General features: G+C 40.1%; 1 protein-coding gene across 1 annotated transcript in view; it reads left to right on the top strand.

The window, feature by feature from the left end:
• vegfc (vascular endothelial growth factor c) overlaps positions 1 to 12991 on the top strand; it is a 58108-nt gene extending 45117 nt beyond the window's left edge. The window contains exons 4-7 of the mRNA XM_035172579.2: positions 162 to 301; positions 7175 to 7317; positions 9410 to 9734; positions 12351 to 12991. Of these exons, the coding sequence (XP_035028470.1) occupies positions 162 to 301; positions 7175 to 7317; positions 9410 to 9734; positions 12351 to 12459 (717 nt within the window). The 3' untranslated portion in view covers positions 12460 to 12991. The remainder of the gene's footprint in view (positions 1 to 161; positions 302 to 7174; positions 7318 to 9409; positions 9735 to 12350) is intronic.
• The last annotated feature ends 1365 nt before the right edge of the window (positions 12992 to 14356 follow it).

Below are 14356 nucleotides of genomic sequence, written 5' to 3'. Positions count from 1 at the left end.
ATTTAACTATCACTTATTAATGTCTTGTCGTTAACACTGTCAACTGTGGTTATTTGCTTGTGAGCTGCCAATCTTCACAGTGTATGGCACTATGCTTGTTGCACCTTGTCTTGATTCACCTGGTAACTCTCTGACTCCTCACTCTTTTGCTCTTTCCGCAGCTGTTTGAGATCACGGTGCCAATAACACAGGGCACAAGGCCAGTGACCATCAGTGTGGCCAACCACACCCAGTGCCGCTGCCTGTCCAAACTGGATGTCTACAAGCAAGTTCACAGCATCATCAGGAGAGCCCTGCCTGAGTTAGTATTCATACTTGTACTGTATTCATATTGCATCACTCTAACTTTGCTATGTTACACCTGGCACAAAGTGACGCATGTTTACTAGTTTCTCATTGCACATTGTTTCAATAGCACTTGAGCCCTTCTAAGCACCCAAGTGTGCATTGGTTTTAAAATGAGGTGTGGTCAGACACATTGTTATCTTCCTATAATCCAACAAGATGTAAACTCACCCGGCTTATAAAGGAAATGGGAGATATCACTCAAATTGGTTTATGGCGTGTTATGGCCAAAATACATCCATTATACACTAAGACACTAACGATGGGCCTCATTCAGCCATATCTTCTCAAGTTTTTTATTAAATTTGTTCTCAAGAAAGTGTTAATATTAATTAACACTATTAATTAATGAATGCCATGTCTTTGTAAATTGAAAGTGTGTGCCAGTTATTCCTAATTAGCTAAGAGTTCACGGCTCTGCCAATGCCCATAAAAGGGCATAAGACTCCAGGCTGCCCACACAGAACTCACAAAAAACATGAAAAGAAAATGTAAGAAGTTAATAATGTCAAAACAATAACCTAAAAAGTTTAGACAGCTGTTATAATTTATAGTGTAAACAGCGGATACAAAATAGCAAAACAAACGATACATGGAATGCAGTTACACTTTCAAAGGAAGCTCGGGAGAAAGTCGCACAGTTGAGGTAAAAAAAATAGTTTGATCTCAAATCTGAGATCAGGAAATGCTGAGCTGAATATGGACAAAATGTTTTACATTTTTGTTGCCGGGTCGGTGACTTTGGCTGACTCAGTGGAACTTACATTAACTGCATCGGGCTCGGGCTGGGTCCGGACTCGAAAACAACAGCAAAAACAAATGGGTTCGGGTCAAGCTTGTTTTTTTTCTTTCTGGCTTTAGACAGAAAAATGCGGACCGAGCCCGACACCAGGGTTCAGTGCACACAGTGCGGTGCAGTTGCATCTCCTGGGTCACCTCTCATCTCAGAATCAGAAAGTTAGCTTAAAAACAATATATTATTTGGATGAAACATTTTAATTAAAGGCTTTAGCTGTAAAACCATGGAACATGTGACACATTTAATATGTAAACACTGTAAAACTTGTAAAAACTAAAGATGAGTACCTCTTTTTTGTGAATGTGTGCATAAAAAAATCTCTGAGACATGTCTTTTTAAAGTCGGTTCTAATAAGAAATTTCTTCTTATGAACAGTTAGTGAATGAGACTCCTTGTGCCTGACATGGAGACCTTTGGAAAACATTTTGAAACATCATGAGCTCAGATCATTAAAACACAGTGCTGTGTCTGTGGTTGTGTATTCAGGATAGGAACGGCCTTTTCCTTTTTCCAGCGTGCGCACACAAACACATACATACTTTTGAGTGTATTGTTACAAAGGTTACTTCCTGTGCTGTGTGTGTATACATGGGTGCTACTTCAGGAAACACTTGATTCTCTCCTGATTAACTTCACACTTCCGTAAATGTTTGTGCACGTTCTTGTGTGTATACTAACAAACCAACTTGCTGTGACATCTGACCTCTCTGTGATTATCAGGATTCTAAGAGGAAATGATTCATAATTTGTATTTTGGCTCATGTCCTCGGATAACAGAAGGATGTCCATGTTCACTGATTGTCGAGAAACTGGATTAAAGCAACTAAGATACTTCACAAGTCCTGTTCACAGATCAATTATATTTGGTGCACGCATTGCTCAGTATTGAGTTTAACACAAACAGTGGATGATGACTAATTTCTTACTCAAACTCAACCAACACCAAGACTTTGAGTGACTAGTGACTAAGAGAAATCTTATGAAATGGAAATGCTTTAAGAGTTTTCCACACTGACAAATCATCCAAACACAAAGCAGGATTACATTCGATTAAGTGAGAGAATACACTCCTCACTCACCAGCCCTTTAACAAAAATGTCTCTCCTTGTATTTTTCTCTCTCCATCCTTTCTTTCACTTTTCTCCTTTCATCTCAGCCCATTATCAGTGTATATGTCTGCCACTGCAGCTTTGATTAAAACCACACTGTGTCTGCTTTCCTTGCCAGATTGTTTCACAGCTGTTAGTCAATCGGCAACTGTTTGGGGTTCAGTATCTTGCCAAAGGACACTTTGGGACACGGGATTCAAACCGCCAACCTTCTGTTTTAGTGGACAACCCACTGAGTCCTGAATCATCCCTTAGTTATTCTGCTATAGGTCCAGACTGCTGGGGGAACTCCCATCATGCACTGAGCACTTCTCCCCTTCTTTCTGTCTCACTGCCCCCACATTCATTTATTTATTTATTTTACTGCACGTCACTGACTTTGTGTTTTTCCCCCTCCCCTAGTCACTCTCTCTCTCTCTCTTTCTCTTTGACTCCAGAGCTGCAGGATTGAAACTTTTAAATTAAAAAAAAAAGAAAAATTATTATTATTAATGTTATGATTTGTTGCCGGTATAATTAATAACACCTTTAAAGTCTTATTGTTTTCATTATAACTAGTCCAAGCTGAAACCTGATGGTGCCCAAGTGTTCCTGGTCTCTCTCTCCTCTCTCTCCCCCTCTCCTCCCCCTCCCCACTATCTCTCTCTCTTCTCTCCACTCTTTTCCACCCACCTCTCCTCTCTCCGCCCACATTGAGTCTGGTTCTGCTGGAGGTTCCTTCCAGTTAACAAGGAAGTGTTTTCTCTCCACAGTCGCCAAAGTGCTGCTCGTAGTTGGAACTGTTGGGTTTCTCTATACATTTTCTGTATACATTTTCATAGAAGGTCAAGACACAGGGCTTGACCTTCTATGAAAAGTGCCTTGAGATGATGTATATTTTGATTTGGTCTCATAACTGAGCTATGTTATGGTGAAGTGTTCAACCCCTTTCATTAAGAATTTAAAATAGGATCACTCCATGAATTCTGTTTCTTCAAATAAAACACACACACACAACTGGCTCAGGAGGATGGAGTGGTGTGAGAGGAGTGTCATGCTTTCACTCTGATGATTCAGACTTTGTCCGACTTAATGCACTTTGGGCAAAGTTGCCAACTCATGAGAAAAACTGTATGCTCTAATTCAAGCACACTGAAGTACAGCATATAGTTTGTTATAGCAATATGTTAACGTTCACATATTAACTATGAGTACTTGCTAGTCTGCTGCATTTGTATACCTAATAAACCCAAGTGACACAGCATGTGGAGAACTGCTTTGATCACCTCAGTTCAAGCTTTGTGTTGGCTGCATTCAACTTTGTCTTGGCACAGAATCAAATGATGCCTCCAGTCTGTCTTCTTTGCCTCCTCATTCAACTTGATAGAAGATAAACAGTTCTGAAACTATTCAAAAAGCAGCTGACATTTAACATTTTGTACGCACTGTTTTTTCTGAGTCAAAAGCTAACTCTTAAGAAAATATTAATAATGCTGGAGAGCACGTTGCTTGTTTATAAAATACAAATTGATGAATTCAATTTAGCTCCCCCTCCCTGAGCCTGCAAAAACATTGTTATTTCACAACTTTTTTGAACAAATTTCTGACATCATCCACTTCACCAGATCCTTTTCCGATAGTGTAGACTCTCATGTGAAACCTGGCTTTTTCATGGGGGAGCTCACTATCACATCAATCTGCTTAACAATGAAATTAATTATTATTATTACACTCTTTATATTTAATACCTCTGAGTGTTCTGCAATCCTCTGTTCTCAACCTGATTTTTGTCGGATTAGTCCAAACCGCTTTAATGACTTCTACTGATAGTAGGTGATCATTTCAGAAATTGATTTGGAAGTCCGAAATAATATGCATTCAGCAAAAATCCCCAAAACCTATAGAAATATGGCAGATTGGCATAATGAATAGAATAAATAATAGCTTCCTTCATGCATCAGCAGGCACACATTTTGTGATCTGTGCACTTTTGGGGTGAAGATACACTTTAATGTGTAGTAAATGCGTCATAAGTGAGAGACAGACCTGAGAATCTGTCTCAGAGGAGCATTAATATCCGAAGGGCCTTTGAATCATTAGGATTCATTAGATAACAACTCACATTCACAATATTTATACAAGTACAAGGAATGTTCAATATCGAATTAGTGTCCGAGCCCATCTGTATTTACCACTGAGCTGAAAAGCCAGCATGTGCAGTCATCTTATCCAAAGCACATCCATCCAGATGAAGCCATCAACATAATGCACTCTTTCAAAAGTATGATTTAAATGGAGACTACTTAAAAATACCTTCACCACAGTTTCCATTAACTATGGCAAACATTACAGCTGCAAAAAAGGATGCCCAGATAGTGTGAATAGCAGTCAGTGTGGAAGAAAGTAGGTACAAGAAAGACAGGAAGAAGACATGAAAGGATGAAAATGATTAAAAAGGCATGGGGCAAAGAAAACAGGAACAGTTTAACCAGAGAAAACAAATATCAAGGTCATGTGGTCTTAACATAGCAAACAGCAGAGCTACAGAGAGATATCAGTGACTCTCCTCCTCCTCACTTATCTGAGGTTGACCCAAGAGGACTGTCTTTGATGATGTTTGTTTGCCTACAATCTGCTCCCTTCAAGTCTCTTAACCATCTAAATGATTTGAAACCATATTTGATCCATTTACCTTTAAACATTATGCAAATAGCTGGAAGTTTGGAATCTATGAAGGTTTTTCTGTTTTTACCATAGACTGTATACTGTATATATATAGACTCCAAGACCCTCATTAGTAAAACAGGGCATACTTAAGGTGTACACTCGCACAAAAGCCAAAAATAGTGTAGGACAAAAACAAGTGGTCTTCAGTATGCTCTGTGTGTCTGACAGTAAATATATGTTCACTTCAGCAATTTTACACAAAAACTACATGAAAACTTGACAATATGAATTCTTACTTGGTGTAAGAATATATTATTAAAAAATAATCATTCAGTTGTACAACCCTTCTATTTTATGGTAACTGAGTGTAATTTAACTTACATATTTTACAATTTGTGCCTATGGAACAGTTAGATATATACAAGTAGATATAATACTGCTGGTTTAATGTTAATGATGAAGTGAATTCACCTCATGTCTCAATAGCCATTTTTCCATACTCCAAACTGTTACTATGCATGAGTTTGCACATATTTTCCCATCAAGTTTGCCAACTTTCATTCCCTTTTGTGCGTATGTAGAAAAAAGCATCTGGGGAAGTGTTGGAAAAATATCATCTTGAATGATTAGTTTGGGTTCACGCCCAAACTAATCATCTTGAATGATTAGTTTGGGTTCATGCCCTATTACTCGCACATTTCTCACCACAGGCTCATGCTAACTTGCGCTACCCGAACGAGCAACATGAGTAAACACAAATATTCGCCTCTTCTCCTCCAGGAAAAATTATTAGCGCCACTGCTTCAGGATCAGAGCAGAATCACCAGTTGGTTTGTACAGTCTCCTTTCTGAGTGTTCTCCCTCCTCACTACTGCTGACCTGTACTCACTTTACACTTTAACACTAAAAACCAACACTCATCGCAGGTTACTACGTTTGCGTTTATGTCGTTTACTTTTTATTTGTTTGATTCGCTGGAGAGTTTATGAGAAACATATTTAAACACATTGAACATGTAATGAGCAGACACACAGACACACAGACACACACACACACACACACACACACACACACACACACACACACACACACACACACACACACACACACACACACACAAACATTAATTATTGTGACAGGCCTACCTTAATATTTTTAAGAATGCACCAAGTTAGAGGGTTCCTTGCACAGTTTACAGCTTTCGTTCTCTGAGAATTTCTTTCCTATCCAGGTAAAATTATTGTTCACTGAAATATGACATGTCCATCACGCAAACAATAAAAAGCGACAGTATATTGTTGACCTGTCCCAGGAAAGGCAGGAATCAGTCAAAGTGATTTAAATGAGCAACAGCCAAAGGTAAAAGTCCAATCCTCGGCCAGCTAACCCCTGACCCCTAACCCATGCACAGCCCATTACAGAGTTGTGATAGCTTTTCAAGTCAATTTTATTTGTATAGGGCCAAATCAAAATATACATTATCTCAAGCGACTAACTTGAAGCTTTGGTGTGACAGCAGTAATAGATCAGCCTGTACTACAAAGGATTTGTGGTTAGCAAAATAACCTCAAGTTAAACGAATCAGGTCAGATCAAAATCTGTCAACAGCCCAACTATGGACTGTTCAGATCCATGAAAAACCACAGTCATTGTTCCCACGGGATCATGACAGGGACAAGAGTTTCCAGAAAAGTATGCTTAAAATGCAGCTTAACAAAAAAGGACCAGTGTTTAGCTGAGGTCAGTTGACTCAGACCCCAAAACCTTAAAAGGAAATATCAATGCAATGCAATGCTGCTGCTGCTGAGTCTGGACCACAGAAGCCTCTCACAGCACATCACCACATTCAGAATATGTTTTGGAGAATATTTCAATGAGATTTATGGCAGAAAAAGTTTCATAAATGAACAAACAGGATGGACATATGTAGGTCTGTAAGGAAGATGTGGTGCTGGAGAATGGGAGACAGTGAAGCAGGTGAATCTGAAAACAGGAAGGAAAGTCCAAGAACATCTGGTGGGCATACGGAGAGCTGCAATGACTGAGGGGCCTTAAATGCTTGGAAATTTGATCAAGTGCATCAAATTTCCATGCAAACTCAAATTAAAATTTCATTGTCAAATTTTCCAATAAAAATAATATATAGGTAGGAGTTACTGGAAGTTTGTGAGCCTTTACAGTATCTACAAGATCTGCAGTGTGTGATCTTAGGGTTAACTAAGCAACAAGATCTGAAGTGTCTTGAAACTGTTCTCTCTGTCTGTCTCTGTTGAAGGTGTCCAATAGCCAATAGGACATGTCCTCCTGGTCAGGTTTGGAGCAGCAGGCTATGTTGGTGTGTCAGCATAGCTGCCAGCATGCACCACAACACCCCTCCACCACCACTACCCCCTCCAAGGTCGGCCGAACAGCACCGAGGTGAGTGTTTACACTGTTGCACACAAAGGGCCTGATCTACTAAGATCCCAAATAAAGAGTGCTAATGTGTGTGTTAGGGAGAGCAGAGTGACCGCAAGCGCAAAGCGAAATGTAATGCCGTGGAATTGGAGGTGTGAGTGGAAGAGGCGAACAAACATGTTGTTGAGCTACAGCAAAGAAATATATAAGTCAAAGAAACGCGAAATTGGAAAGTATCTGCGAGAAAGTAAATGCTGTTGGTAAAACAAAATGAACAAGCGATGAAATTAAGAGAAGATGGCAGAACATAAAAAAATAGCTCATAATAAAACCTTGGCTAATAAAACAGGTGGGGGGCCGGTGGAAAAGATGCCTCTGATAGGTCTGGATTATTTTTGCTTCTGTCAATCCAAACATGCTAACACGAGCAGAAAAATTCCTGTTCTCTCCGTCTTCTTCCTGCCGTCTCCTCCTCACCACAATAACTGCAGCTATGTGTGCATAACGCTGTGCCGATTAGCACCTACCTTTCAAATGTATTAAATATAGAGGCAGTCACAACCACCACAATTATTTTCAGGCTTTGTAAATCACATTGCGTGTGCTAAATTAATGTATTTGCATCTACTCCTCCCAATATTTTGCGCACTCGGGTAGAAACGCCCGATAATGCATAATCATTAAGACAAACGTAATAAATCGACAGCGCGTGTTATTCTGCACGCAATCCTCAGTGCGCACCGTTAACAGATCAGCTTTCATGTTTTTTTGCGGGTGAAATCAAGTTTGCACAGGTTTTTACAAGCGCAAACCTTTATTAGATCAGTCCCAACGAGTTTTATGTTGAAAACACTAACTCTTACCTAACCCTGAGGCAGCCTAATAAGAAACAAAGAAAAAAAATTAGAAGTAACTCATAGAAATGTCAAGACAATGTCAAGACTCCTGACCCAAGAATCTGAATCCAGCGACAGTGGTCTGAGATGAGGCATGTAGCGAGCACACACATAGTTTTGTTCCATCTGCAATTGTTCACTTGAACGGGTTATAGCCAAATTTGCACTTTTGTCCCTATCCAGTTTTCTATTGACAGCAATGCATTTTAGCACTTTTTGTCCTGGTTTTTGTGGTCTCGTCTTCTGTCTGTCTGTTATAATGTTGTACTGTTTTGGATGGATGCCTTCTCTTTTTATTGCTACAAAACAAATCTACCTACGGGTACAAATAAAGCAATCTTAACCTTAACGCTGAAACAAACACACACTGTCAGCAGAGCCAATTTGCTGTTTGTGACAGGATAATGTTCAATGTGTTCAACAAGAAATATTTACTGTATGTGTTTGTTGAGAGTATGTGTGTGTTTGTGTGGATATGCATGTTTGTGAGTTTCTCTCTGTGTGTTCGTGTTTAGCTATGATAAGTGCAAACAAATGAGAAACAGAAGAACCTTGAGACCCTGGAGTAACAGATTCCACAGATACGTACACATATAAATACGCATCCACAGTGTGGATGAAGGGGCCAAAATAAATGATCTGTATTAGAGCGCAGGGGGAGGTTTTCAGTGTTGAAATTGGTCATGTCTGTTTGGTCATGAGGAATTGATGTGGTTTTAAAAAAGGGTTGTTTTCGTGAGATTTGCTTTGAGATAGTGAAGTCATAGTCATTTCTTTTTTACAAGACAAGGGAAAGAGGAACAGCTTTTCTTCTCTCAGACATTTGCAACACACGTTGGAAGCAGTTGATTCAATAACAGCAGAAGTGGCCCACCAGAATCGACTGGGCTTTATTGGGCCAAAGACTTCTATCTTTAAAAAAGTGTGTAAATGATGAACTGTGCGTATTTGAGTGAGTTTGCACACAAATTTACATAAATAACGTTGTAATAATACCCTATAAGGTTATGCCGTATATGGTATAAAGCCGTATACCCCCACCCCCCACACCCCCACCCCACACCCACACACCTCCCCACCCACCCCAAACCATAAGTGGTACTGAAAATAGATGGATGGATGGATGGATCAGTACTCTACTGTATATGTCTCCAGCCAACTAACGCCTGCCCATACTCAAATTGCACCTGTGTATGTCTCTTCTAACATCTCTGCAGATATATTTTCAGCGGATGTGTGTGGCCCAGATAAGGAGCTGGATGTGGAAACCTGTCAGTGCATATGTCGGCGTGACGATCAAACTCAAGACTGTGGCCCTAACAGACATCTTGACCGCAGTACCTGCCAGTGTGTCTGTAACGTCCTGCCTCCTCCCTCCTGCCCACTTAACCAGGTCTTTAACAAGGAGACCTGTCAGTGCACATGTACCAAGACATGTCCGAGGCACCAGCCCCTCAATAAAACAAAGTGTTCCTGTGAATGCAACGAGTCACCCAATAAGTGTTTCTTAAAAGGACGGAGGTTCCATCAAGCTACATGCAGGTAAGAAGGGATGTATGGGTCACAGTACCATCTGATGTTTTCTGATTAAAACAACACTTTTAGCAGGAGAGCACTCAGTGCCTGAATTTAATCAGAAAATACTAAGAATGAGAGAGAGAGCCATGGTAAAAGTATGTTTCTTCTGATTCAATTCAGTTCAATTAAATACAATTTGTATGACCCCAAATCATAACATACTACATTATCTCAAGGCACTTTACGTAGTAAGGTCAAGACCTCACGGTATCATAGAGAAATCCAATAGGTCCCACAGTGAGCAGCACTGACAACTGTGGAGAGAAGAAGCTCCCTTTCAACAGGAAAACACCTCTTCAATCAGACTCAATGAGAGAGAGAGAGAGAGAGAGAGAGAGAGAGAGAGAGAGAGAGAGAGAGAGAGAGAGAGAGAGAGAGGAAAAGCACAAACTATGGGAGAGAATGTATCGTGACATGTGTCATGTGATAAAACTACATGGGGGCAGAGAAAGGGAGAGAGGGAGAGAGAGTGCTCAGTGCATGAGTGGAGTACTCCCAGCAGTCTAAGCCTATAACAGCATAACTAAGAGATGGTTCAGGGCAAGAACATTTTTACATTTTAACCCCTAATGGAGAGATGGTGTCTGCCTCCTGATCACAGAGTGGGAGCTGGTTCCACAGGAGAGTTAGAGCCTGGTAGCTGAAGACTCTACCTCCCATTCTACTCTTACAGACTAGGAACCACAAGAGAGCCTGTAGCGAAGTGATCTATTGGGACAATTCGGTGCTATGAGCTCTTTAAAGCATGAAGGGGATTGGTTGTTAAGGGCTTTGAACATGAGGATTTTGAATTCTATAATGTATTTCACAGAGAGGGAATGCAAAGAAGCTAAGAGTCAGCACTCGTGCTGCATTTTGCATAAACTGGGAAATCCTGATAATAAAGAATGACAATAATCTAGTCTGGAGGAAACAAAAGCATTAACTAATTTCCCAGCATCCTTTTGAGACAGGATGTGCCCAATCATCATAATATTGTGCAAGTGGAGGGAGGCTGTAGAGACTTGTTGTATGTGTGAGTCAAATAATGTCCTGGTTAAACATAACTCCAAGGTTCCTGAATGAAGAGCCAAACTAATCTGGTGAGACAATGTTTCTCTGATGAAGAGGTGGAACATTTAGCTTAATGAATGCCATCCTGAGCAGAAATGATTTTTACATAACTGTGATGATGTAGGAATTTGGCAGCTAACGTTCTTGGATTTCAGTTGTTCAGTGGTTGCATCATCTTGGGGTAGTCACCCCCTGTGAACAAACACACACACACACACACACATTCTTGTAATGCTAATGGCTGTGTGAGATGTAGATGGTCTGGCAGTGGTAGGTGGTTATCATAGTGAACCTGGTGTGTAATACAAGACCTCAGAGTGCTAATGACTTCTCCTAGCTGTCACTTAACCATTTCCGTTCCCAGCACAGGAGGAAACACACTCACATACACACACATCCATCCATCCTGTCCAGTCTTGACCCTTTGTGACCCTGTTGGGGGGTGATTTATGAGTATAACATAGCAGTAGGAATCTAGTGTCTGGGATCGGGCACTTGTGGTAGTATGTGTGTGAATGAGACTGTGTCTATCTATTTGACTCCTCTGTGTATTCAATCATGGGTTCATAGGTCTCTTCAAGTATCCGTGTCTAAATACTCTGTCATCCCCATGTGACACCCTGTGCAGCCAGAAAAGCAGGGCCAATTATGCACTAGCCCCAGAATCTTTGTGGTGTTGATAAAGTGCTATGTAAAACTAGCCTCACTCCTGCCACTGCTTCATGTGCTCTTTGGAATTCTACTCCTTGTTTAATCAACTGAAGACTGGATAATCAGGACCTGACTCGGAGCTGCCGTGAACCAGATATGAGCTTATTAAGGCTATTATTTTTGTCTTGACTTAGTTTAGTAGCTTTTTGGTGGTTCACACGTGGGCTGTAAATCACATAGCGGTTTAAGGTGGAGTTTTACTTGCTATGAAATCTAAACCTTAGTTCTTACCTTTGACCCTTAGAACACAATAAAGTAGTTACTGTTTGTCAGACAGCAAAGGTTCTCAATCATTTGCAGGAGTGTTTGTCTGTAATGGAAACATACAGACCACATCAGACAATCATGGATGACTTTAAGTAACCTAATTAGTTTCCATGCACACCACTGAGTAATGTATTTAGCAGATTCATTTGAAAGCAGCTTTCTGTTCTTATGTTTTAGATATGCTAGCAGCATGGTTCTAGAGATTTGGATTAATTGGTCAGTTCTCCTTGTTGGACTGAACAACGATGGGACTGAATACCAGGAAAGCTTGTACATACATTCAGTGGATGAAGCTTTCTCAATTCCAGTTGCTCTCACTGTAGCACTACTCTTCGATCCACTCAACAGATTTACATGCCAAGAATAAACATGTCTCAATAATATTTTTTCTGCGCACATACAAGACCATTTCATATTTGTGAATGGGACCCAGCCCGGCCAGATCTCTACATTTGACCTTTTTTTCCAATCTAACCTGAACTCTTGAAATATTGCTTGCATATTAGTTATTAAGCTTAATTCTGATTTTGTTTCCATCTTTCATTGCAGTTGTCTCAGGCCTCCCTGTGAAGTTAGGAGGCGGAGGTGTGAACCAGGTTTCTCCTTCAGCGAGGAAGTGTGTCGCTGCATACCGTCCCACTGGAGACGACTGGACTAACCGCTGGCTACTTAAATGCTAATGAGATTCTAATTAGCGGATAACAAACTTGAGTAGAATTCATCCCCCATCGCCTGTAAACTTGTGGATCATAAGTATCCCCATCAGCTGTGATGGCAGCTAAGTGTGTGGACCAGATGAACATGGAAAAACCTTAGTGAAAGAGTGGAGATATGGGAAACTGGTGATTTGATGATGGGAAATACACTGACTTGGCTGTGAGGACATTTTAAAAAGAGAGCGACGGGAGAATTCCTGGAGTCGAGAAATGGAAGGAAGGACTGAAAGAGGCTCAACACTCGACACGTTTTAAAATATTGTCTAAATAATTTGCTTTAAATATTATTATTTTTTAATTATTATTATGTCTCTGTATTCTTATGTCAGATATGAGTTATATAATTTATTAAATGTTATTTTTCAGCCTCTTTTTCAGTTTATTGAAGTTACCATCTTTTCCAAAAAAGTACACTGTGATCAGTATTTTTGTATTATATAAAGAAAATGTGTAAAATAAAATATACTGGCTGTTGACTATTGTTAACTTAGTTTGTTATCCAATCTATTCTAGTGTGTGTTTTACTGAAATTATCTTCATCTAAATTCGCCAAATCCATCAGCATCAGAAATAGACACTTAGAATAATCCAATATGTGTCTGAAAGTAAAAAGCGAAAAGTTGTGCTCATAGGGTGAAAACTAGATTCTGTAGTTTTAGAAAAAAAACAGTTTGTCTTTATTGATAGTTACACCTTGTTAAGATTAAGAGTTTCAATACCTGTGAGTAACAGTGGAATAAGAAAGTCCTGATATAAACTGAGGATTCAGTCAGAGATGAAGGGAGCAGCAATCATATTGTAATGATAGAGGTTATGCCAATAATGGTTGTATATGTGAGTAGCTTATATTGTATATCAAAGCAATCTATTTGTAATCATCCACAATAAGCTGCCACCACAAACCACAATGTTAAAGACCAGTGACTCAGGCTCAGGTTTGGTCTCCATCTTTTTATCAGGAAAATATATGGCTTTTAATAATGAACAGTGTTTACCAGTTCCTGACTGTCTCACAAGTGCCAGAGACTGAAAAGAAACAGTGAAGGGTCAGAACAATGAAATGAAAGACACAACAGCTTTGGTGAGCAGAAGAGCAATGTGTGCAACCTTAAGGTGAATGATGTGCAACAGCAGAAGTCCACGTCAGGCCTGTCAACCAAGAACATAAATCGGAGGCTGCAGTGTACACAGACTAACCGACATTTAACAGTTGAAGAACGTTTCAACAGCATGAATCCATGGACTCGACCTTCCTTGTGTCCATCTTCTTATGGATAAACTTCCAGCAGGATAATACATGATCCATGTTACAAAGCAAATGTTGTCTCAAACAGGTTTCCTGAAAATGACAGTAAATTCAGCTTCAACTTCAGTGAAGTCCTCAGTCAGATGTGAATCCAGAAGAACACCTTTGGGATGTGGTGGAACAGGAGACTGGCAGTGTGTCAATCTAGGATGGAGTCATGTCCACTTGGAGTAGAACGTCAAAGGAGAGTTTACAACATATTGTGGAATCCAGAGTAAAAGGAGGAACTACTCAGTGTTATATGGTGTTCCTAACAGAGTGATGGTGAGTGCAAATAGGAGTTTTGTAGGTTGTAAAGAAACCTCAAGCTGTCACCTGCACTCTCTCTCACACACACACTTTTGACAATGGTATCCTGTCAAACGTAGAAGGAAAATTAAGTTGAGATTCCGGCTTTCCCATCTCCTCTTATTACACTATCTGTCTATGGTCTTCTGTCTGATTTCTCTCTCTCTCTCTCTCTCTCTCTCTCTCTCTCTCTCTCTCTCTCTCTCTCTCTCTCTCTCTCTCAGACTTCCCTCAAAGACAGATTG

This window comes from Hippoglossus stenolepis, chromosome 2 (assembly GCF_022539355.2).
Source record: "Hippoglossus stenolepis isolate QCI-W04-F060 chromosome 2, HSTE1.2, whole genome shotgun sequence".
Lineage (NCBI taxonomy): Eukaryota > Metazoa > Chordata > Actinopteri > Pleuronectiformes > Pleuronectidae > Hippoglossus > Hippoglossus stenolepis.
The sequence above is the reverse complement of the archived record's forward strand: the minus strand, read 5'-3'. Positions and strand labels throughout refer to the sequence as shown.